The sequence below is a fragment of the Varanus komodoensis genome, unplaced genomic scaffold (assembly GCF_004798865.1).
Source record: "Varanus komodoensis strain SLA01 unplaced genomic scaffold, ASM479886v1 scaffold5, whole genome shotgun sequence".
NCBI lineage: Eukaryota > Metazoa > Chordata > Lepidosauria > Squamata > Varanidae > Varanus > Varanus komodoensis.
Genome location: NW_025336087.1, coordinates 32817459 through 32841277, shown reverse-complemented (window position 1 = coordinate 32841277; position 23819 = coordinate 32817459). Strand labels below are relative to the sequence as shown.

The following is a 23819-nucleotide window of genomic DNA, read 5'->3' as shown; positions in this document are numbered from 1 at the left end:
TGAGTTCAGAGACAATGAACTAGTACAGACATCATGGCAACAATTCCTGGGTTTAACAGAAGAATTGTGAGGAAATATGAAGCACATGAACTGCATGCTCCTTGTTTCCATTCTTCATTAACAAAGGGATACCTTGTTTCTGAGTTGTTTCCTGACATATGAACTTAAAAATGTGAGTTCTTTATGGGTAAAATGTTATCTTTCCATATACCATGGGTTAGTGTAAGACCCAAACAACTCAGAGTTTCTGGTTCTGAATGTCACAAAGCAAACCAGGAACATGAAATAATCACTTCCAAACATTACCTTGTCTGTGTGCACGCACATGCTTTAAATGGAGCAATACTATACAAGTGACAATATGATCACCAAGACTAACACAGGAGCCTGCACACATCTAACCACACTAAGTAATCCACATAATCCTGAAATCATACCTATTTTCCCAAAAGCATCCAATACTGCTTGCACTAGCTTCTCGCCAGCTTCTACTGAATCTGTAGAAACAAGTCACAGAGCAAAAGAAGCATAGATCAGCAATGGGAGTCCACTGGATGAATAAAAGGGAGACATCATAACTGGGGTAAGGGGAGAGACAAGCACATGAAGCCATAACCTGAAAACGATGCCTAGGGGGTATTTTGCATGCAGCACTGTCTTCATATGCCAACTATTCTGGCTTTCACTCAGCAGCACACTGGCATGAACAATGTAAGGTGAAAGCAAACAAACAGACTGCAGATCCCAACAGCAGTCATTCATTCTGCTGTAGTGACAATTTCCCCCGGCTTTACTCTGATATTCCCAACATTATTCACATAAATACATATCTATGGTAGACAGGTTCACATGCATGGAGAAGAAACCCCTAGCTCAGATCCAAAGTACTCCTTGTGTGAATGGAAAACACATTTGGCACATTTGTGCCAGTCTTCCCTCTCTTCACTGCAGCCTCTGCAACCCATGTAATTCCAGTACCTAGACCCTCCGAAGTAATTTGGCAGATAGGAACGATGGACTGCAGTGGGAAAGGGGATGGAAGGCTTTGCTGGCTGCATGGTGACTGCATTGGTTCTTTACATCTGAGCCATTCTATTTGCACTAACCTCAGAGGGTAAAGCATATTGCTAAAAGAAACAAGATCTTTGAAGCATCAAGTATCTTTTCCTTCCTAGGCTCAAGATTGCCTTTGACATCACAGTTTATGGTTTTCCCATGGTTTGCTGTTGGGTTACCTCAGTGCTGTTTAATCCATAAACAACCTGGACTTTCCAGGTTTGCATGTCACAAAACACCGAGGAAAGGGGGGGGTGGATTCCTGTATGATTGATTAAATGTGGAAATGATGAGCACATCGCCTGCATGCTCTGCTGAGTTTAACAATCCAGGATTGGCTCTCATGGGGTGCAAACTGGGTTACTGAGTTCAAATACCACCCAAAAGTACTGAATAGAACTATTTAGGCAACACGCAATTGCTTATAAAATAAAGAAGCAGACTATTTTTCATTTTACTTTGGTGGAGGGAAGGATGAGTTAAGAGAGAAACATACCATAGTTAGCTACTGCTTTTCCACCTTTGGCTCTTATTTCTTCAACCACCTTGTCAGCAGCTGAGGAGCTCTTTCCATGTCCCTTGAAATCACCTCCAAGATCATTCACTGTTTAACAACAGAAAAGAGAAATCAGGATTAACCAGTACTTTACCTGATACTTATAAGTAAACTTCTGTAATTTGCTACGGCTCAAGATATACTTCAGACATTACCTTGGTGGTAATCCTAATGCTATGACAAAATCAAAAGTAGATTAATAAATGCCTTGCATAGAAAAATCCCTAAAATAGAGGTCATCTTGGAAAAGCTTGCAAAATAAATGAAAATACCCATATGAAAGTTACCTTTGGTCAGTTCCTGCTTTAAAAAAACCCAAAAACAATTCATTCAATCATTAAGTGTAAATCTTGAAGAATTTGGATGTAAACAACAATTTTGAAAAACCTTCCTTGACTCTGTATCTCAGGAAGAAATGATAATTTTACTTTCATCATTGCATTTTGAACTGTAAAAAGCAATACATTGTTTTTTATTCTGTATGCTTTCGGGCAGAAACTGAGCACTGCCTACCCAAGCATGTATAAAATACAGCTTAAGTAATAATAATGCAAAACAACCCATTCAGGAGAGAAGCTCAAAAGGAGTGTAAGCTGAACTTTTCATATTGTTGCTCATATGAAACAGCATTACCACCATGTGGCCAAAGCAGAAAATGCAACTGAACATGTTAAATTGATTATGGTCACTCATTTATTTGGGTTAATGAAGTATCTTAAAAAGGTGTATCTTACTATTATTTTGAAAACTACACCTGAATGAAGGAGCAGCAGCAAATTATCTCATTCAGTTGTACAATTAGTAGCTGCAAGCAACGTTGCCATCCCAAATGCCACTAATGAAGCTAGTTAGTTCAAATCATCAGAAGTAAGTCTGTAGTAAGAAAACAGAGCGGGGTCCAAAAGCAGGGCATGTGTGCCTGGGAAAGACTTGCCCAACAGCAAACAGAACCTTGGTTGCTGTGGGCCGCTGCTATCACTACTGCCAAGGAAGCTAGCCAGTGTTGCACATGGTGCTTCTGCAATGGCAACAGTTGTGTCATGGTGATCAGAGAGCCAAGCAGCCAGATTGCATAGGCGACCTATTACAGCTCTTTGGGAAATGTCTGCTAATCTTGCATGACCAAGTCTTATCATTTGGGAAAGCTAATTGCACTATCTCACCAAATATTTACAGCTGCCCCTTTTTCTCTACTTGCTGGAATTGATTGCGAATGTTGAGCGGACAACCTAACTAATGAATTTCACCTTCATGGGGAAGGATATTTTAAAGAACAAAATACCAGGAAATATCCAGGAGTACTATGGGAACAATTTCATATTTAAAGCAATTTATTGTTGTAAGCCGCCCCAAGGCTTTGGCGAATGGGGCGGCATAAAAATGTTTTAATAAATAAAATAAATAAAAATAAATAAATATTCTGGCAAAAAGAATACCAGAATATTTATGTATTTTCTTCCAAGCGGCATATATCCTTTTGAAGTGCTGCTTAAGCATTATTTAAAACAAGGAGTTAATCCAAGCATTTAACTTGGCATGTGGTGTTGAGTCTTGTGTATCTGTACCATGGCCCACTTGAATGTGTCATTCCCCCATGGAAAGATATCCTTTCCTGCGCAAAACTAGCAGGCTGGAGAGGTGGTTTGCAGGCACCTTGCTAGCTCTCCGAGTCAGCTCTCAAAGAAGGCCATTTGATCATTATTTTTTACCTGTGCTGATTCTCACCTGTGTCACAAAGCCATTCCAGCAAGTGTGATACATTTCAATTTCCTAACGCTCCAAGGAATTTAGGCAGGGTGGAGAAGCCCTTTTTAGCCCATGCTGCCAGCACATCAGGAGCCACAGGTGGGTAAGGGCAGCCTACTGCTAGCATGTAGCAACCAATGTGGCTGCCCAGAACCAATCCACATACCAAACACAACTCCTTTCCTCAAAATGCCCCTGCTTTCACCTTAGTTTTTTAAAAGCCTGCTTGGAGTGAAAGACAGCGTTTTGAAAGAAGGATGCAACTCCACTCCCCATTAGCAACTTTCCTGCAAGAATGCCACCCTCTCCCCCATGCTGTGATCCTTCATTGACTGCAGTGCAGTTCTTTGTAAAACCTAGCACAGTGTGGTGGAGGAAATGCAGGGAAAATCCCTTCTTTGCAATCTCTGCAGGTTGGAAATTCTTTGACCTTTGCTGATGGGAGACAAAAGGTTCTCCTCTGAGGTAGGAAAAGCATGTGGACAGGGAGTAAGGATCTGAGACGAACTCTAAATGGGGACCCATCATGGGCCATATTAGCCCACAGTGCCCCATGCCTGGCCAAAGCTCCAGTCACTGACTTTCAGTTTTTCCTTCTGAGTAGCATCTCCTGATTAGCCTTCCCCAACCTGGTCCCTGCTGATGCTTGGGACAACAGCTTTCATTGGTCCCAGGAAGCATGACCAATGGTGAAGGATGGTAGGAACTATAGTCCAAAACACCTGGAGGACAGCAGATTGGGGGAAGCTGCTCTAAAATACTACAGTATGACACCAGAAGGACAAACCTTGTAGTAGCATTGCAATTAAAGTCCATAAGCAGTATGGTCATGGAGTTGTCCAATATAAGTTGGAAGCAAGGGCTGTTGGGTGACAGCACAAAAATACCCAGGTTGATGGAATACTGTGTGTAACCAAACTCATCTTGGGCACCTACCTTTGACTTAACAGTGGAGAGTTGCAGTTTTTAGAACACTCCCCACAACAAAAGCAGGTATGAATGGAGTTATCAGTTCACAAGAAAGAAAAGAAAGAGCTACTTCAATATCGATAGCTTACACGTTACAAGTAACACTTCAGTGTACATATCTATACAAACATTCCAAGTGCAGATGTTGCTTAGTGGTTGTCAGCACATGTTGTATTCTGTAACACAAAATTGAGGTCCTCTATGTATTGATGAACAAACAACAAGAATGTGTCTTTTCTTTTGATACCACTTACAGCATGCTCATCTGCTGCCATCTCTGGAAGGCCACAATGCAAAACATGACAATTCACAAACAAATTGTATGTAGCACAAGAACTTTACAAATGTCTTCCACTGTAGCTTATAAAAAACTGACTTGGCTATGTGTTAACCATATGGAATTACAGCCATGTCAAGTACCCAGAGTTAACAAATGTTTAAAAGCATATAATTTTAAATAGACTCGAGTGACTGGAACCCTTGTACCAAGTGCCTTTAAATTCATTAGAATAAAAATAAAACAAAAACAAAAAAAAATGGATACCAACTAAAAAATAAGACTTAATTCACTAAAGTAAACTTAAATTCATTTTTTAAATTCTGATCTAGAGACCAATTGAAATAACTGATTTGAATAAATTTTCCCAGTGATACTTCGTGTGTTTCCTAAACAATGATGCAGACCATTAAAACATGGAAATTTACAGCTGCATACAACTCCGTTTACAGCATTTCATTTTTACAACCGAACTTTGGATCTCATTCTTCTGCTGTATAACTTCTGAGTACTCCTTTTTTCTGTGTAACAAGAAAATACAGAAATGCCCCATACAGAGAATTTTGGACTACCATCCATGACAAGTTCTAAGGTTAATGAAGCTAATCAGGGAATGGCCTGAGTGAAGGAGAAAAATTCCAAGTGGATGGGAACAGGCCCTTGTATTTGCACTGTAAGTAACAAAAAAACAATATCTCACTGTCTTTATTCAGTGTTCTCTTTCCCACCCAATGGAATTTTTGAGGTTTGTCTGAGTCCTTTACATGCAGTGGGCCTTGTAAGACTCTAAGATGTCCTTGGAAACAGCAATATATCTAATAGACACTTCCAGATAATCCTCCAAGACTCAAACTCCAATGTTACAACAACTGAATCAGGAAAGATACCAGAACAGAGCCTGGTCAAGTCGGATGAGTTTCACATGGATGTTGACAGGGTTCATGCAGCCATATCCCCACTAGTTAATAAAAGCTAGCAGGGAGGGATGAGCTGGCTGGGCGAGGAAGGTGATCAATGCCTCTTTACAAGAGGGACTGGTCCCATGCCACCTGAACAGGCAGTGGAGAAGCCACTCCAAAAGAAACCCTCTCTGGACCCAGAAGATCGCAATAAAGTAAGGCTGGTGGTGAATATCTCCTTCCTTGGCAAGGTTTCTGAGTGGGTGATGGCTAACCAACTCCAAGTTCTCTTGAATAAGACAAATTATCTGCATCCATTTCAGTCAGAGTTCAGGCCAGATTTTGCCACCAAAGCAGCTTTGCTCACCCTTTATTATAACCTATTCTAGGAATAAAACAGGGAAGTGTGACCCTGATGGTACTTCTGCATCTCCCAAATACTTTTGGTACCATTGATTGGGTAGCTAATCTGGAAACGGGGGTGGGGGTGTTGCATTACATTGTTTCTGCTCCTACTGGGATGGATGGCTTCGGAAGGCGATGGATGGGGTATTCCGCTAAACCCCTCAGGCCCTCCAGTATGGGGTTCCTTAGGGGTTGGTGTTGTCCCTTACTGTTTAACATCTACATGAAACTGTTGAGTGGAGTCATCCAAAGTTTTGGAGTGAGTTGCCATCAGTCTGCTGCTTATTATTATGCAGCACAGATATGCTGTTTTTTTCCCCACTTGTGAGGAACCTAAGGTGGCTGACATAATTCTCTTCCATTCCATTTTTATCCTCACAACAGCTCTGAGGTAGGTTAGAGTAAGAGTGAGTGACTGGCTAGTCACCCAGTGAACTTCATGGCTGAGAGGAAGGCTAAAACCTAGATTTCCCAGGTCCTCAATCCAGCATTCTAACCACTATGGCACACTGATGGTATGCAGCTCTATTTCTCCTTTTCGTCATCAGCAGATGAGGCTGTGGATGTGCTGAACTGGTATCTGGCTGTGACAATGGAATGGACGGCTTGGGTCCTGGTTACCTGAAGGAGCGCTTACGTCCATATATGCCCACCTGCCCCTTGAGATCAGCAGGAGAGGCCCCTCTCCGGGAACCCTCCGTGAAGGAAATTAGGAGGGTGAATTCTCGGAGGAGGGCTTTCTCTGTGGTGGTGCCCAATCTATGGAATGTGCTCCCCAGAGAGGTCTGCCTGGCGCCGTCGTTATTTTTCGGCAACAGGCGAAGACCTTTTTATTCAAATGTTATTTTAATTGTTAATATTATTTATTCATTTTATTATTTGGCTAGGGCGACTTAATTTACATTGTTAATTTATACTGCTTTATTGAATTCTATTTATTTATGGTTTGTGAGCCGCCCCGAGGCTTTGGCGAATGGGGCAGCATAGAAGTCCCCTACATAAATGAATGAATGAATGAATGAATGAATGAATGAAGAGTAACCAGCTGGAACTCAATCTGGACAAGCTTGAGAAACTGTTAGCTGATGGTTCCTTTGACCAGGTGGAGAGTTTTCAACCTGTTTTGGATCGGGTTACACTCACACTCAAGGGGCAGATTTGTAGCCTGTGGATATTGCTTGAATCATCTTTATCCTTTGAGGATCAAGTGGCCTCCGTAGCTTTGGCTGATGGCCCAGGTACACCCCTATCTGGACAGGGATTGCCTGGTTTCAGCAATCTACACTCTGGTAATCTCTAATTTAGATTGCTTTAATGCACTGTACACGGGGATGCCCTTGAAGACTGTGCAGAACATGTGAGCCAGACTGGAAGGTCCAAATATATAACACCAATTCTGGTCCACTTGCATTGGCTGCCTGCATGCTCTTGAGTCCAATTCTAACCTATAAACCCCTACATGGCTTGGGGCCACAATACTTGATGCAAGTCCTCTCCAAACACATTCCACCAGAGCACTGTGATCAAGTCCTGGGGCCTGCCTCCAACTGCCACCTCAGATGGCGGCCTTCTCAGTGGCAGCCTCCCAATTGTGGGACAGGATCCCCACTGAGGACTGCCTGGTGCCAATTCTATTTTCTTTTTGGTGCCAGGTTAAGACTGACCTCTATGACAGGGTATTTAATCAGCTTTATGCAGCTGATCAAATATCAGAGTATTATGTCAGCTGCCTAACAAGCCTTGTGATTTAATTTGCTAATAGTTTAATCTGGTTTCAAATTTGGCTTTTATATTATGTAGTTCAATTTTTATAGTATTTTTACTATTAACTCTATTTTATATTATATTTCTACTGTGTATTATGTGCAGCTCTAAACCACTATTGGGTGGTACAGAAATACATGCAATTATCACCAACCTCTTCATCACTGTCACTCTTCATTTTCAATCCACCTTGCTTCAGTTTTACTGCTAAAGTGCCAGTTGTTTGAACATATCTGGAGCATTGTTTACAGTAAAAAATTATGAAGGCTTGTGCATCAACTCCTTTAACCACATGCAGAACAAAGCTGAAATCCAAAACAGCTGCTAAATGAAGAGTGTACACTGGTCCTTCTTACACAGTTTTGTTGTCACTGCTTTCACAACTGCTCAGACTAAAGAGCTGGTCTCGATGGTTCTTGGCGTGGTTGCACTGGACATGGTAAAGCAAAAAAACTGAGTATAGCATGCAGACTTCAAGCTGAAAAAAATGCTTTTGGATCCTAGTCCATGTCTGAAAGTAGTAGGAATGGAGCTATGAGGAAAGGAAGGCCTTTGCTTCATTTACTGCTAGTTGCCTGTTTTCTTCTGCAAATGTCCATCAACCCCCACCAGCATAGCCAGAGGTGAGTCCAATAAGAGGAAAACTGCAGGTTCTTTTTTAAAAGTATAAATCTATGATAAATACAACAGCTGCCATTCCTGGATACCATTCGAGGAAAAACTGCAGTTCCAAACATTTGAAACATGCATTAATTTGGCTCTACCTCTACAGTTTAGTAGGTCAGTTCAAATGACCAACAATTACTCACATGTTCTCTTTCTCTCCCTCTCTCCCTCCCTCCCTCCCTTCCATCCTTCTTTCCCTTTCAATTTCTGGTTTAGCAATAACATTTGTTCGCTGCCCTGTCCAACTAGGCAAATCAAATTTAGCAAGCATGGTTGAATGAGCCGTAATCTGGGTAGAATACTGGCTACACACAGAGTTTTGATGCACTAAAGTATGCAAGGTAATGTTGCTATAAGCAGCTTGGCATTAGTGATTAAATGGGACAGACTCAGCTCACTTCCCTCTCAAGCATTCTCTAAAACATGTTGCATAATGTAACAATTTTTCCCAATCAGTGCCAAGACTAAAATTCAAAATGTTCTCTGAGCACGACAGCCTATGGAGATAAGTGGACTGAAAGTCTGTCCAAGTGAGCACCCAAAAAACTACAGCTACTCATTCCAAGCACTTTCCTGCCATGAGAGAATGACTTTGCTTTTAATTTCCGGGTACTAAATTACACAAAGCTGTATGGAAATTCAACACAGGCAGCCAAAAATGGGACAAACAGGTGCTAGAAAAGCAGAAGTGGGAATCAGCAGCTGCACTTTCCAAATGTAGTGAAAGCATCTATTTGGCAAAGCTTGGGCCTGTTCACTCTGAAATAAGCCCCATACCGAGTTCAGTGGGACATACATACACACAAGCTAAGTAATCCTGCGACTACAGTCTTAAGGCTGAAATATGCAGCTAATTAAAAAGAACTGCCACTGAAAAGAATAAAACCAAATTTCCAGTAAATGTATTTTAATGGGCCACAGGAGATTGCCACTCACTCTTTTGTAGAAAAACTGAGAGCACATGGACTGCAACAGATATTTTTTTTATTCCTGTTACCTTTAATTCCTATCTCAAATTAACCTCCAGTGCAGCCTTCCCCAGTCTGGTATTTTCAAAATGCACTGGACTACAACTCCCAGCATCCTGCAGCCATGTACCGTAGTCCAACATACCTGGTTGGGGAAGGCTGCTGCAGTACATTATAAACCTATTCAGATATCTATGTCCAATTGCCTGCTTACATGTACAAAGGATTTAGTACCCTGGAAAGTATTTGCACCAAGCAACCACTCAGTTCCTTTCAATGCATCAGATGGATTTTGTCTTGCCTTACCATGGATGGTTGCAACAGAAAAATAAATTAAGGCTCAGTCTTATGCATGCTGAGACAGAAGAAACATCCTACAACCCACATTTCTCAGCCAGTGCAGGGGAGTGCCCTTTATCGCTGAAGTTCCACGTTGAAGATTATGCATATGCGTATCACAACCCTGCTTTCATAATTTGAAAAAACAGTCTTCTATAATAGAATAGTTCAGGTGACTTTGTGTTGACACATGACGCAGTGTTTCCCTGCAACAAATAGCTACCGGTACAGTTTTGCACGGGGTTCCCTGTGAACAAGCAGTGCGTGTGGGTAGCAGAGTACAGGACAAGAATGCCAGCATGACTGAAGGAAGAGAATGATTCCTCATGCATGCAGCCTGGATGCTTCACTATCTAGACGATCATATAACTTTCACTGGAAAAGAAGCTCAAGGGTAGACTTGGGAGAATGAGGCTTTTAATGAAGAGGAAAAGTATGGAGGCCGATAGAGCAAGCTGCAGCATTTCAACTGGCAGGAGATCAAAAGCAAATCACTTACCAACCACAGAAGCTCCTCTTTCAGCAAAAGCCAGCGCATATGCTCTACCCAGTCCTAGCAAGGATTAAAAACAAGGAGGTCTTTAATAATCCAAGCAGTTTAAAAGCCATACAAAGAGTAAAATTTAAGTAGGGCGATGAATGCACAACTAAAAATCAACATCCATTCTGAGGCTGTTTCTCATACAAAATCCCATGGAAGCATCCGATATGGGAAATTAACTAGAAGCTCAGAAACAGAGCTAATGTCACCAGTCTCCAGGCTTACTTAGCGATCCCAAGAGGGCGAGGACAGAAGACAGTAACTTCTTAAGTCATTCCATACACAGACATACCTGTCATAAATTACCAAATTGAACTATGCAAAGAAAATAAATATAGCCAGCCATGGTTCACTCCTGTATGATGGATGAAGAGAAGGAAAAACTTTTGATTAATCTAATACAATGTAAGTTAATTTTCTTGCCGCTTTAACATCAATGAACATTTGAGAACATGCCTCTTTCTTGAAGGGTAATAAGACAGTGCTAGAAGTAGTCTGAACAAAATTTCCTGCCCTGAAAAAAATACGTCAGAATTCAATGTGTTCAGTTCAAGCCACCTTTTGGAAAGCCTGCCCATATTCACCCAAAGGAGGACAATGCTTAGATTTCCTACCTCAGGGTTCAGATATCTATCATTACACACCAAAGAAAGAACTCTTTCTTTCCTATAGGTTGCATGACAAGCTACAGAGCAACACTGTAAGAATTTCAACCTTGATCCCATGCACAACTTAGCTACAAAAGCCACCATTGTGGGAAAGATATTTGCCAGAAGATTGTACAATGCAATGAAATAACTTGAAAGTTTCTCTATGTAAAAAAACTGGCTAAATTGAAGAGGTTATATGCAAATTCAGAGAAGCGTTTTCCCAACACACATTCTCCTTTTGTTCTGCTCATTCATGAGATCACTTGGGGATGCCTCCCTTCTCAAAAGAACTAATTCAAAGATGGATGGGCAACCCAGCGTTCCTATACCCAAGCTTTGATAAAAAAAAAAAAAAAAAATTAAATTTAAAAATGCTAGGTCAAATTTGGCAAGTCTGAGTACCAAGTGTCCTTATGAACAGAGATAATTGCAGCTTATCTTGGCAATCCCACCTTCAAAGAGACACTTTATGTGAAAAAAATATTGTCCCATTTTTCAATTTGATTCACATTCACATGCATGTTGAGTCTATCTTTCACATTTACATGAATCTTTGGTTTTTCCATGGCTTATCTTGTCTAAGGGGATACAAATGATTTATGATTTTGGCTCCTCAGTGAATTTCTACCCTGTTCTTTAAAGAATACGCATTGACTCAGCTGTCAGGATGATTGCCATTTAAACAATCTCTTCCATTTCTTCTGCTTTGAACATAGTCTGATACAGACATGTAATAAGGAACTTCTTTCCCATAGCTTATCTGTAGGTCAAGACCAATGAAAAATTATATATGTCTGTTAATAAACAGTATTTCAGTTCAATGTGAATGGTGCTTATAAATCACTGATTTAAAGTTACTTTATAATAATAAACAACTACAGAGAAATACACTTGAATTGCATCAACTCAAGTAACTTGAATTCTGTATTATAAAAAGCATTAAAATATTTGTGCATCCTATATATCTGCTCAGAAATACCACTAAGTTCAATGGGAATTATTCTTAGATGATAGGAGTATAGGACTGTAGCCTTAAATAGACATTTGGAGTAATGTAATGAGCACCCTAAAGAGAGATTCTGCAACTGCAGCTAATGACCTCTCATGCATATATTAACGCCTTTGCTGAGGAATTTAGTAGCAGGACTGTAGCAGAATTTAGTAGCAGACCGGACTCTTTTCCAGTTCACTACTAAACTGGTTATAAGGTACATTAGTACAAACTGCCAAACAATGCAGGTTCAGGCTGTGTCAAGACACATCTCCCTGATTCCAACCTGCAGGGCCACTATGATACTCAGGGAAGGCCCTGCAGTCCCTGCAACAGCCCAGATTGGTTTGGTGATGTCACAGAGACGGGTCTTCTCTGCCATGGTGCCTGCCCTGCAGAATTATCTCCACTCCGAAGGGCAGTCAGCCTCAGCACTGGTGTGTTTTAAGCACATAGTAAAACTGATGTTTGCTTAGGCCTCCTCCCAGCCATAAGATATCTCTGCGCCACCTTATGAAATTACTGTGTGTGCATATATAAGAGTGTGTGGCCCTTTTGTTTGCTTTGTTTTTATTCTTTTGTAAACAAGCTTCAGGATTGCCTTTAAATACAAAATGGAACATAAATATTGTTTATAAATAAATAATCCCATGCATGCCTACTCAGAAGAAGCCCCTCTGTGGCCAATGTGGTACTCAGGTAATGTGTACATAGCTGGCTTTTGCATACATGTACAAGTATTTTATTTTGTGTTTAGTGATGCTCACCAATGCTTATTAACCAGATTATCACTCCACTTAGCATTTTTAAAGTATACGTTAGACTATTTTTGATTGTCAAAGTGGACATTTTAATCTTAATTGAAAAATATGATCGTAAAGCTATTCAAATAAAAAGGATAAGGTGCTAACATGGTAATTCTGATTCTAAACTGATAATTATATGATTTGCATTCTGGGCACTTATACTACTTGGATGTTTTTGAAAGAGAAGTATAACCTGTTCTCTTACAAGGGCTCAACAAGTAGAAGATACATATAAGGCACCGCCTGGTTTGTTACCTAAGTTTGCTATCTTACATGGGCAGCTCCATCCCTGAAGTTGCAGGAAAGCAAAAAAGAGAGAGAGAGAGAGAGTCCTTTCACCTACAATCTCTGGGAAACATGGGTAATATTTCAACATGCCCTACTGAGCCTGTGGAACTGAAATTGGCTACATATTTTAAGAATGCCAATGAAGGCAACCTTTTTCTGGTTATCAACATTTTATTTTCATACCAATAAGTCATTTTATGTAAGAGAAGGGATAAAAAGGGTCAAAACATTCCATTTTGGGATACTACGCTGGAAAGAATGACTAAGTCACAGTTGCAAAGAAATGCGGTAATAGCTACCACATTGAGCTTTATTCTATCTATATCCCTCTGATCCTCCAAAGGATCCAAGGAGATGCATGCAGTTACCTCTCCCATTTTTTATTCTCACAGCAATCCTGTAAATTAACCTGAGTGCCAGGTTCACTGAGGCTTTGAACCTGGAGTTCCCCAACCCTATATGACATTTTATCCCCACTCTGTCTATCAACAGAAAGAGCAAAAAGGAGGACGTATGAATATTTTTATCTGGGTCCAACTTTCTAAGAAGACGGGTGCCTAAGCTGCCTGAGTCGCCCCTTAGTATCTGCACAGCCACTGCTGCAAAGCGGATGGAGCCTTCAAGGCAAGCGCGCGCGCCTGCTCAAAATCAAGGCCCACCGCGCTCAGGTAACTAATGACCCCCAGGTAAGGACGTGCCTAACTCCGCAGCCCCGAAAGACATTCGGCTCGTCTTGCCCCCTCACGGGTATCGCCTTTCCTCACTGCCCATCTGCACCGGCGCACCCAAACATCAGGCACCCTAAGAAGCCATCCCTAAGCCACCGAGGCGCAGCCTACCTCCCCCGGCGCCGGTCACCAGCACCACCCGCCCGTCAAACCTCAACGGCGCAGACATGCTGCTACAGCCCCGGGGGTCTGAAACGCTGCTCGCTCCGCGGATCTTCCCTAGAACGAAGGGTAAACTGCGGAAAAGCCGGGCAAAGGGCAATAGAAACGACGCCTACTGACTCCGCCCCGCTGCACTCTGGGAACTGGAGTTTTTCGATGAAGGCGCTGCGGCGAAGGCGGAAGGGGCTTCTTTTCAATGTAACACACACGGACGGGTTCGGTGAGTTCCCCCCGCTGGCGGAGCTATAAGGCATTCTTTCTTCTGTCAGCAGCCGTAGAAATCCATACCCTCGAGTGTAACTGCAGTTGTGATTGCACAGGAATGTGTGTATTTCACGAAGTATTCACTGCAAAAGAGGGAATGTGTTTGCTCTTACTAACCCGGGCTTTTTTCGTGTAAAAACATCCCTACGTTTAGTAAAAGCACAAACATATTAAGCAATAGTTGATCCTTGTGAATTCGGAAACCTCCTGCTAGGAGTAGCCTCCGCATTATCTGTGAACTAAGCCAGTTACAGATGTGAGGTTGCCCTGCAGATATTTTGGATTATAACTCCCGTCCTCCTGAAGTCATGCAGACTGATGCTTATAGGAACTACAGGTCAAAAATCTAGGGAGTACAGGATTATTCATCCCTGCAATAGAAGAAGAAAAGGAGCAGAAAGTAATGAGAAGGGCGGAAATGTATGAATATAAACTTTCCTCTCGTTTGAGGCTTGAAACTCTTCACCCGCAAGCTGCCGAGTCCTAATGTAAGGAAGGGTGGGTATAGCTGTCGACAAAGTGGAAACGGGAACCCTCCCTCCAGCTTTGCTGCAGCGAAATGACAAGGATGATCAAGGTGTTTACAGCGATACCGAAACCACCGCAGTTGTATCTTTCAAATGGAGAAAGGGCATCTTGGATGATGGCGTGCCAGAACGTAAGGTAATTCGGTTGGTTGTAAAAGACCAACCAGTTACTGGGCATTTGGGAAATGTAGAACGCGAAGCACCTGGAGACGCCTGCTAGAGGCAAAGCTTGCGAAAGGGGAAGGGAAGCCTTCCTAAGTTAGGGCATCTACTGGGTCTCCTCTGTAGCACGGACGTTTAAAAGCAAAGGTTAACGTGAACACCCACCCCATATCCCCGCGACTTAGATTTTCTTAATGTTTAGTGGCATAGAAATAGTTCTGTAGATAGATGTTGCAAGGAGAAAAATCCCTGGGCTCAGAATTCCAACTCTATTTCTTCTAGACCTGGCTTTAGTCTCACGCTTCTCGTGAGAATGTAGATGTGGCAAGCTGACGTTCGACCACCTCTCTTTAAGAAGAAGACGCTTCCACCCAATAATTGCACCTATTTTCTTATCTTATTGACCAAAGTTTTCTTGACACCATCCTCATTGGTCTGCCACAGTCCCATAAGTACGATTTTTGCATCTAGTAGGTCTGTTTTTAATATTTAACTTCAATATTTAATATTTACTCTTCTCATCATAAGAACTGTTGATGTGCTTTCAGACTCAAAGATCAAAATATCTTACAGAGAAAAAGGAGGAGTTATAAAGAGATGGTTTTTATTATACTCCTAGGAATCTCTTCCACACAAAAGAATTAAACATCACTTGCAGATAAGCTGTCAGAGGAGAAAAAAACTAAAACCAAGGAGCAACAAGTTTCAAACCCAAGACAGGCAATACAGTCATTTTTTTCATTTACAAGATAAAAGTATGCATGAAGGCAGGCCTGTCTTCAGAAATAGGAGCTAATTTCTTATGAGGAAGAATTTGACACCTGCATGTATTTGGTCCAGCTAACTGGGCTTAATTAGAGTGACTAATGAGACTTAGAAGCTGCACAGAGGAGTTTTTGTGATACAAACTATAGGGGAAAAGCATATTTGTAATAAATACATGGAACAGTGTAAGCAATTCCTACAGTTTTGTCATCACTATTTCATTTAAAGTTGACTAGTTTGAGTTAGAAAGTACTTCTGGACTTCTTTCTGTTTAAGTTAAGATCTATATCACTACAAAAACCACTTCCCTCTTCAATTGATATCCACTCCTTTTATAAACACTGTTGCTGGTGGTCTAATTTTCTTTATTTCTTTCTCTATTATTTGTGACACACAGTGCTGTACTAGAAGAGGCAGGCAAGGCTACAGACTAGCAACACCAGCTTGAGGGGGCTGTATTCATTACCCCAGTTTCTTATCTACAACAGTACCAGAGATTAGGATAGGATGTGGCCATTCTAATTAACCAGCACACAGTCCTCATTTGTAGAAAGTGGCAGAACTCATGTTTATGACATAGTGGTGCAAACACCCATCAGATTTTTGTCTATTCAGTGGTGGGTGGAATATGCTTCATAGATACTTGCATGTTCCCATAATTTTGCCATTTAAGATAGATTCTACAGTTGCACACACTGGTAACACTTAAGGTAAGTAGAGTGTTTTTTGTTTTCTAGAAACAAGTGCTAAAATTAAATATATTATGTTATCAAATTGCTAAAGCCTTCTAGGTTTTATGCCCTGCACCCAACTGCAAAATAAACAAATGCATAAATTTTGCCAGTATTTTACTAAATAGTAACTTACACAATTTATTTAATCAAAAAGACATTCTCTACTGTGTTAAACAGTGAATTGTCATAATTGATATTAAAAAAGGATGGATCCTGAACTTTCATTCTTTCTCTCCTGAGTAACCAGAGGCTGGAAAAGCTCTCCATAAAAGAATCACATCCCTTCATTGAGACAGAAATGCTGAAGTTTGCCAAACCCATAAGTATGTAACGATTTCTTGAAATGCCTGAACCACTAGGACTGCCTATAGTAAGTGTGAGGGTGTTGCTAACTTAGTACAGTGTCCATAATGATAAATCATAAAACTTCATTTATTTCCATGGTTTCCTATTATTTGCCCCAAAAGCAACAGCAAGTCAAAGATTTCCAAAACACATTACAATTCATCAGTCAACAATATTAGGTGGGAAGTTGTTTTCTTGATTTGATGTCAACCAAGTACTGCATATTATGCAATACACATTAGAAATGCAAACTGGAAAAGGAAACATTTTGAGAAGTGCTTAACTCTCCTCTTACATAGGAGTGGCTCTTTCCCGTTTATTGCAAGAACCAAACTTTGCATGTGTGATGTTTAACATTTGATTCTTTAAATTTAATTTGCCCAAGACTCCCACATTGTGATAACATACTTGTTTTCTCTCATTAGGTTGGTTGCAAAGGACACACAGAATTTTGAAGCATGTATGAGACCTGCTACTGCAGTTTTCAGTTGTAAATAACGTTAACAGTTGTTAAACTTTAACGGCTTTAACATTCTTTGCTTACATATTCAGAAGCGGCTCCCACTGAGTTCACCAGAGGTAAGTGTGCATGGAATTGCAACCCAAATTAGGAAAAGTGGTTTAATGTTACAGCCATGTGTTGAATAGTTAATAAAAGGTTCATTTGGTCCCCGAGTGAATAAAACCATACAATTACCACATTATGCTTCAACAGCTCAAAGCATTGAAAAAGAATGGGAGAGAGAAGGGAAAGAAAATCACATTAATTCACTGAAATCTCCCTGTAGCTGCTACCTAGAAGTGAGGGTTGTATGTTCAGACAGCTTATTAATGCCTCACAAATTGTGGGGCAAACACAGATTAATACTGGCACTTTCTCAGGTACTATTGCCCAATTCTGAGTTCTTTTATACTTGGATCCATTGCATGTGATAAGCAGGAAAGCCATGTTTTAATATGTAACTGACTTGAGACAGTTCCAAGCATATGTAGAACAAGCATCCAAACTCTAAAGTGTTCAGTAGTTGATCTTAATTTAAAAAATAGAATTCAGAAACCCTGAAGTTCGGAATGTTAAAGTGCCAATGGGAGAAAAACCTATACTAATGGAGGTGGAAGAGAACAACAAATCAATCTAATCAACCCCAAGACTTTGAGGACAAGACATTAAAGAAGCAATGTCCTAAGACAGAAGGTAAGCAATACATTAATCAATAAAGGCTCCTATTTATATCTTCTGAGGAAATGCCAGCTACTATTATGTAAGAAAAACTGAAGAGAAGATACTGGAAGGAAAGTTACGATGACATTGGATAGTCATGATCAAAAAAACAAAAACAAAACAAAGCAATGGATATAGTGATATTGGATGCTTGGTTCTTAAAATCTGGCTTTTCAAGAACTGCATACAATTATTGAAAATCAGGAAGATGTTGTGGTAGATTGGTTTATTGCAAAGTCTTCTATGATATCTATGCCTGCACATTTTAGAGATTTTTTAAAAAGTACACAAATATCAAAAAGTAGCCAGAAATAACAGCATTTCCTTAGTAATTTAGGCAGCAAATCTTTCCTGCTAGACAGTTGCTGATTTATGGTATACTTTACTTAAGATATTCTATTATAGCTTTATTGCAGATAAAAGTAAAGTATAATCCTACTATATAGCTCAGAAATCATCCCATTGAGTGCAACTGAACCTATCTAGGCCATCTGTAGCGTCGAAGACAAGCAGAGTAATCCTCTGGTCCCTGAGAGAGCATCTCAGGGCTGACAGAATATGGTGCATTCCCACTTCTGAGATCACACTGCTCAGATGCTGAGAAGGAGGTTCCAAGATTGGACTGTGCTCCCTAGAAAGCCCAGGGTGGGTTGTCTGCCAGAGGACACCACTGAGACCACCCTCCCAAGGACCCAAGAATAGCTTGGGAGGGCAAAAATGTTGAAAGGTGGTGAGAGGGAAGAAGCATCTGTCTGCAGGATAATTCAGGTTCTCTGTCACAGGCCACAACAGGTAAGTCAGCTAGATGGATTCAGAAGGCAAGCTAGCTGGAAAGACTTTCTACACAGGAGGAACCCAAGAAGAAATTGCCTCTGCTCTGCTTGCCTTTTGCTGGCAGGGCTTTAGACACTTTTATCAGAAACCCAAATCATAGAATAGTCTTTCAAAAATGCAATCCATTCCGAATCACTTAGATGACAAAGCAGTCACACATTCCTCATGGTGTGATAGTATTTGAATTTTTAACATAGTTCTATTAGGAACTGCTCCAAGAAAACTAACTCAGGCCACCCTAAGGGGATAAAAAGGGAAATTTCATTTCTTCTGGCAAAACATATATCACATATTCTGCAAAAGCATATGGAAAAGTAACCACGCATAGCGGAAATACTGTATTCCAACCAATAGAGACTTGTCTAGCAGGGGCAAAAACAAGTTTGGCTTTTTAAATTTGCCCAAATTCCATTTTTGGATTTTTTGTACAACAGAAAATAATGCATAAAACTTAGAGTGCAAACATTTCTTTTGTTTACTCATTAAAGCATTGACAAATCTGGCAAATAAACAGCACAGGTCTTTATCATCAACTTCACCAGTTATTCTCAGTTGCATAAAGTAAAAAAGAATTACATTTTCAGCATATTTGTTTGAAATATCCCTATTTCACCTGATTATAAAAAAATAAAATAATCTTATGCCTCTGCAGGTACAAGATTTTTTTCCCCATATTTGCTATACATTAGGTTATACATACATCAGTTTCTGTTTAGAGACAATGTATACAAATTCCTGCTTACAGTTTCTAAATTTACCCATTAACAACCTAAATCTTTCTCCAGGGATTACTGTAGTTTATCACCTCAATCCAGATGAATATGTGCATCACATACAGACTGTGCATAAATGTTATTTCGGTCTTTTCTTCGAGGACTTGCATTCTACAGAATTCAGTGGGAAGCATTTTTAATATGCACATGAGACTGGGGGATTTCAAATGGGAAGAGGTCACCTACAAGTTACCAACATATCAAAACAAAACCCTTCATACTGAAATTAATGTTTGATCAAGCTTAATTGTTTCATGTAAAAAAGGTACTAGCAGGGATGGGGAAATGTATATAGGAGCTTCCTTTGATCATTTACTACTAATATACAGTTTTTACAGCCACACTTTACACTATTGCTATTGTAATTACCTGCAGTAATAGACTCAAATCCATACTGTCTGCTAAGTAATGCAAAGCCACTGTGCTACAGCTGAAGAAACCTAACAAAGACGCAGATGATTAAGAGCAGGTTCACAGGAGACAGCCTCAGGACAATTCCGTGGGGTGCATGCTTTGTGTTTGGTGCGCGACTGGAATGGGCTTGCCTGGGAAAACCACATTCGCATGGGAAGCAAAGAATAAGCACAGAGCAGTACCTTGAAGAAGTGGTGCTATCAATATAGGATTGTGGAGGTGTCAGTTCAAGCCAAAGAAGTGTGTTCAAATGAGCCTGGCTGTAGTCTCAAACCTTTCAGAGATGATTATCTGCTTCCTTACTTTCCCCCATGTGAACTAACAGAAATTGCTTTAACAGTATAGCTAAGCCAAATGACCCAAGTGTTCATGTATAGCATATATGGCTCTAAGTGAATTTCAGAGGTTCCTTTAAATTTCCAGTTATCTTATGTGTGCTATAGTCATGTTTCCTGAATATAAAAATACTGATCATTTGGTGGATTTATAAATATTATTCTACATATTGAAATATGCACTTTAATTACCTAGCTCAAACATTTCCCTGCCTATTATGTAAAGCCAGACTTCACTTGAGTAGTCCTGTTTCGTGGCTTAATTGCTCCACAGTTTAAAGCAAAGTACTACAAAACTGCAGAATTTTCTAAGCATCTGTTTAACAGCAAACATCTCCCGTATCACCTGATTTTTTAAGCCTTTCTTAATTCCTTCATTGTATCAATGAGATCATCAGTAGTCCTTAGCCTATGAATATACAGTCAGTCAATATGGATGCAGTTACTTATATATTCCCATCATCTAGCATTTTGTTGACACCATCACAGAGTCTCTGCAAGTGAGTCTTGTAAGAGCCAAATGGATTGTACAAGGCAGCCAAAAATTCACAATCTGAGAAGTGATCAAACACATTATTGACACGTCCATGAGATTTTGCAGTTAGGTGGCGCTGAATGATTTGATGAAGCAGGTCTCTGCAATCATTCAATAGTTTTGACAAAAAAATTCTGTCAAAGGTATAATCCACTTGATGGAAGCTCACCACGGTTTTAGCCAGCTGGTGCACCTTCTTCTTGAACTTCTCCATAAGTATGATCTCTTCCTGATTGAACTGGTTATTTCTGTAGAGGATTGCTAACTTGATAACAGTTTTAATGAGATTCTTGATTATCTTCTCTGATTCCTTCTTGTTTTGTATGTATTCTTTTGTCACTCTGTAGAGTTCATCCAACACATCACTGCTAGTGTCATCTATCAAAGCAGTTGCTATTGATTTGGAGGCCATTTTGCCCAGAATTTTCTTTTGGACCTGAATGGCCAAACTTTTGGAATTGAAGACATCTGTGGCCACTGAAAGGGAAAAAATAGAGTATATGTTAGTAAGTTTAACTCATGCAACATGATTTAAAATTAAAGCAATTTAAAATCTGATGTGCAAAAGAATTTATATTGCTACTTTAAATTGAATGCAATGATGCAGAACAGAAGTTTTTCTGGAAAACCAACATCACTGAAACAAAATTAGACATTTGTTTCAGGTATTTTCTATACAGAAACAGTAAATGCTTCATGCAGCCATCAAAATATGTTGATTTACAATGTACTAGAACCATTATATTCCTTAGGTGAGTACATTTAAGGTGTTCTACTTAGGAATTATTACTTTTTTTTTAGAGAATGCCACACAATATATTGTTTGTTTAAAATATAACCTAGGACTTCCCAGAAGTAGTAATGGTTATCACTAATTAAAGCAGTTTTTTTCCTCAGTAAATGTTCATATAGTTTAGCTGACAGGGTAACAACATCAGTAATTTGAGAATTCAGTAAGTTGCAGAGTGTACAGAAAGCACAAAAGAGGACTATTTTAATCCCAGAGAATGTAATACATTGCCTTGGGTGGAAAACAAGATTCTTTTTCTTTGAGCTAAGTTTTCTATTTCTAGGTCAATGCTGATACTTGTGTCTGGACCTTCAGATCTATGGCAGAAAAATCTTGTGGAGGAGAGAAGTCCAAAGATAATTGGGGGTGGAGTGGTCAGTTTTTACACCCTCTGCAGCAGTGACTTCTTGTTTTCCATTTTCCTTCCCATTACTTTCAATGTCATTTTCCAATATCCAATACATAAATACCCCTTTTTCTATGTGAAATTTTTTTTAAAGATACATGTTTTGAGGTTAAACATTAAAACAGGACATAACAGTACTGTCCTGTTCAACAGGTGGTCTCTTTAATCCCTAGATCTTTTTACATGTACTGCTGTCAAGCCAGTTATTGTCCATCCTGCATCTGTGCACCCATTTTGCTGTGTTGTTTCCCATTCAAGTTTGATGCGCACCTTCTCTGCTCCTTAAAGTAAGTTATAAAAATGTCAAACAACAAAGAACCTAAGACAGAACCCTGTGAATTGGTTGTAACAAGAAGCTACTGGAGTTGGTTTTCCTTGGGGGGTTTTTCATAATGGTACTAGACACTGCATTGAAAATTTAAGCCATGGTGTAAATGTGCCACTGTTGTAATATGCAAACCAACAGTAATGTAATAAATAAAAAGATAAAAAGTTAGTCCAAATATAATTTAAAAGAATTTGACAGTGAGAAAGCTTGAGATCTATTCTTATCTCTGATGCTGCTACTGCTATATAGACATTGGAGGCACAGTGCTCCCTAGCTGAAAGTGCGATGAAACAACCTATCTGAAGAAGGTGCTAAACCCACACGTGGTCTGACCATGCAAAAGTAGAATATCACTTCATTAAAAACAAATCCAGCTAACTGCATGTGTATGGATTTGCATGGGTTACATCCCAACTAAAGTCCCAAGGACTTCATTGGACCTACTCTTGTTGTTTAGCAAAGTCGTGTCTGACCCATCACGACCCCATGGACAACATTCCTCCAGGCTTTCCTGTCCTTCACCATCCTCCAGAGTTCACTTAAGCTCACACCGACTGCTTCAGTGACTCCATCTAGCCACCTCATCCTCTGCCATCCCCTTCTTCTTTTGCTGTCAATTGTTCCCAGCATTAGGCTCTTCTCCAGGGAGTCCTTCATTCTCATTAGATGGCCAAAGTATTTGAGTTTCATCTTCAGTATCTGGCCTTCTAAAGAGCAGTCAGGGTTGATGTCCTCTGATCAACCAATCTCCTGATTGGTTTGATCGCCTTGTGGTCCAAGGGATTCGCAGGAGTCTTCTCCAGCACCACAATTCAAAGGACTCAATTATATTTAGATCCAACCTTCAACATCTACTCATGTGAGAACATACTGGTTGAAAATAATGGCTGGAACTATGACTTTATTACCACTTCAAAAACTACATCTGGAATACTGCTATAGATCAATTTCTGGAACTTGGAATATGCCTGAGACAGCTTACTAATGTTACTAGGCACAGGCAAAACAGTTTATTCAACTCTTGGATCCTTTCATTGTGTCTTCTAATAGCCAATTATCACAGATGAAGCTACTCAGATACCAGAAAAACTACTATGATCCAACACAGTTGGCGATTTAAGCACACCAGCTGTGATCAAACAGTGTACACACACACACACGTGTGTGTGTGTGTGAGAGAGAGAGAGAGAGAGTGCTCTAATGTGTGTTTAAATATGTGACTCCAGTAGGGTGCTGGCCAATATAAGCAATGACTATGCCGTTTTTATGATCAATATAATCAAGAGAAATTTATGCCCCACTGGAAGTCCCAATTGTCTAATTAGCTGTTCTAAAACAGTTCTCCAATCAGTTGTCTCATACAAGGTGACATACAATAGCTTTTCCTTTCATATAGTCATTTATAAGACGGCTTGTGTTTTCAATAATGTTACTTTTACTACCACAGATTCTTAAAAGTTGCCCCCAAATTAACAACATTCCATTGTGTTGGAGAACTAAGCTAAGAATCCAATGTGAAAGAAATTACCACAAGCAGGAAGACAAATTAGCTGTTTGAAATGTGAGAAAAGCTG

At 40.0% G+C, this 23819-nt stretch overlaps 2 protein-coding genes and 1 long non-coding RNA gene across 9 annotated transcripts in view; 1 reads left to right on the top strand and 2 right to left on the bottom strand.

The window, feature by feature from the left end:
* Positions 1 to 13921, bottom strand: part of HSD17B4 (hydroxysteroid 17-beta dehydrogenase 4) — a 70558-nt gene extending 56637 nt beyond the window's left edge. Inside the window, exons 1-4 of the mRNA XM_044446242.1 lie at positions 13761 to 13921; positions 10145 to 10198; positions 1553 to 1660; positions 438 to 497 (exon numbers count right to left, since the gene is read on the bottom strand). Of these exons, the coding sequence (XP_044302177.1) occupies positions 438 to 497; positions 1553 to 1660; positions 10145 to 10198; positions 13761 to 13818 (280 nt within the window). The 5' untranslated portion in view covers positions 13819 to 13921. The remainder of the gene's footprint in view (positions 1 to 437; positions 498 to 1552; positions 1661 to 10144; positions 10199 to 13760) is intronic.
* A 470-nt stretch (positions 13922 to 14391) lies between these two features.
* Positions 14392 to 22409, top strand: LOC123031432. 4 transcript variants are annotated; one of them, XR_006416295.1, is made up of 3 exons: positions 14392 to 14738; positions 16511 to 17187; positions 21069 to 22409. It is a non-coding gene; the product is annotated as an uncharacterized LOC123031432 (long non-coding RNA). The 4 variants fall into 4 exon arrangements; XR_006416296.1 differs by lacking the exon at positions 14392 to 14738 and having other exon boundaries at positions 16142 to 16586; positions 17034 to 17187; XR_006416297.1 differs by lacking the exon at positions 14392 to 14738 and having other exon boundaries at positions 16142 to 17187; positions 21069 to 21227; positions 21795 to 22409.
* Positions 18040 to 23819, bottom strand: part of TNFAIP8 (TNF alpha induced protein 8) — a 39458-nt gene continuing 33678 nt past the window's right edge. For all 4 annotated transcript variants that reach the window (XM_044446396.1, XM_044446395.1, XM_044446392.1 and 1 more), the window contains one exon: positions 18040 to 21198. In XM_044446396.1, coding sequence (XP_044302331.1) covers positions 20633 to 21198 — 566 coding nt within the window. In that variant the 3' untranslated portion in view covers positions 18040 to 20632. The remainder of the gene's footprint in view (positions 21199 to 23819) is intronic.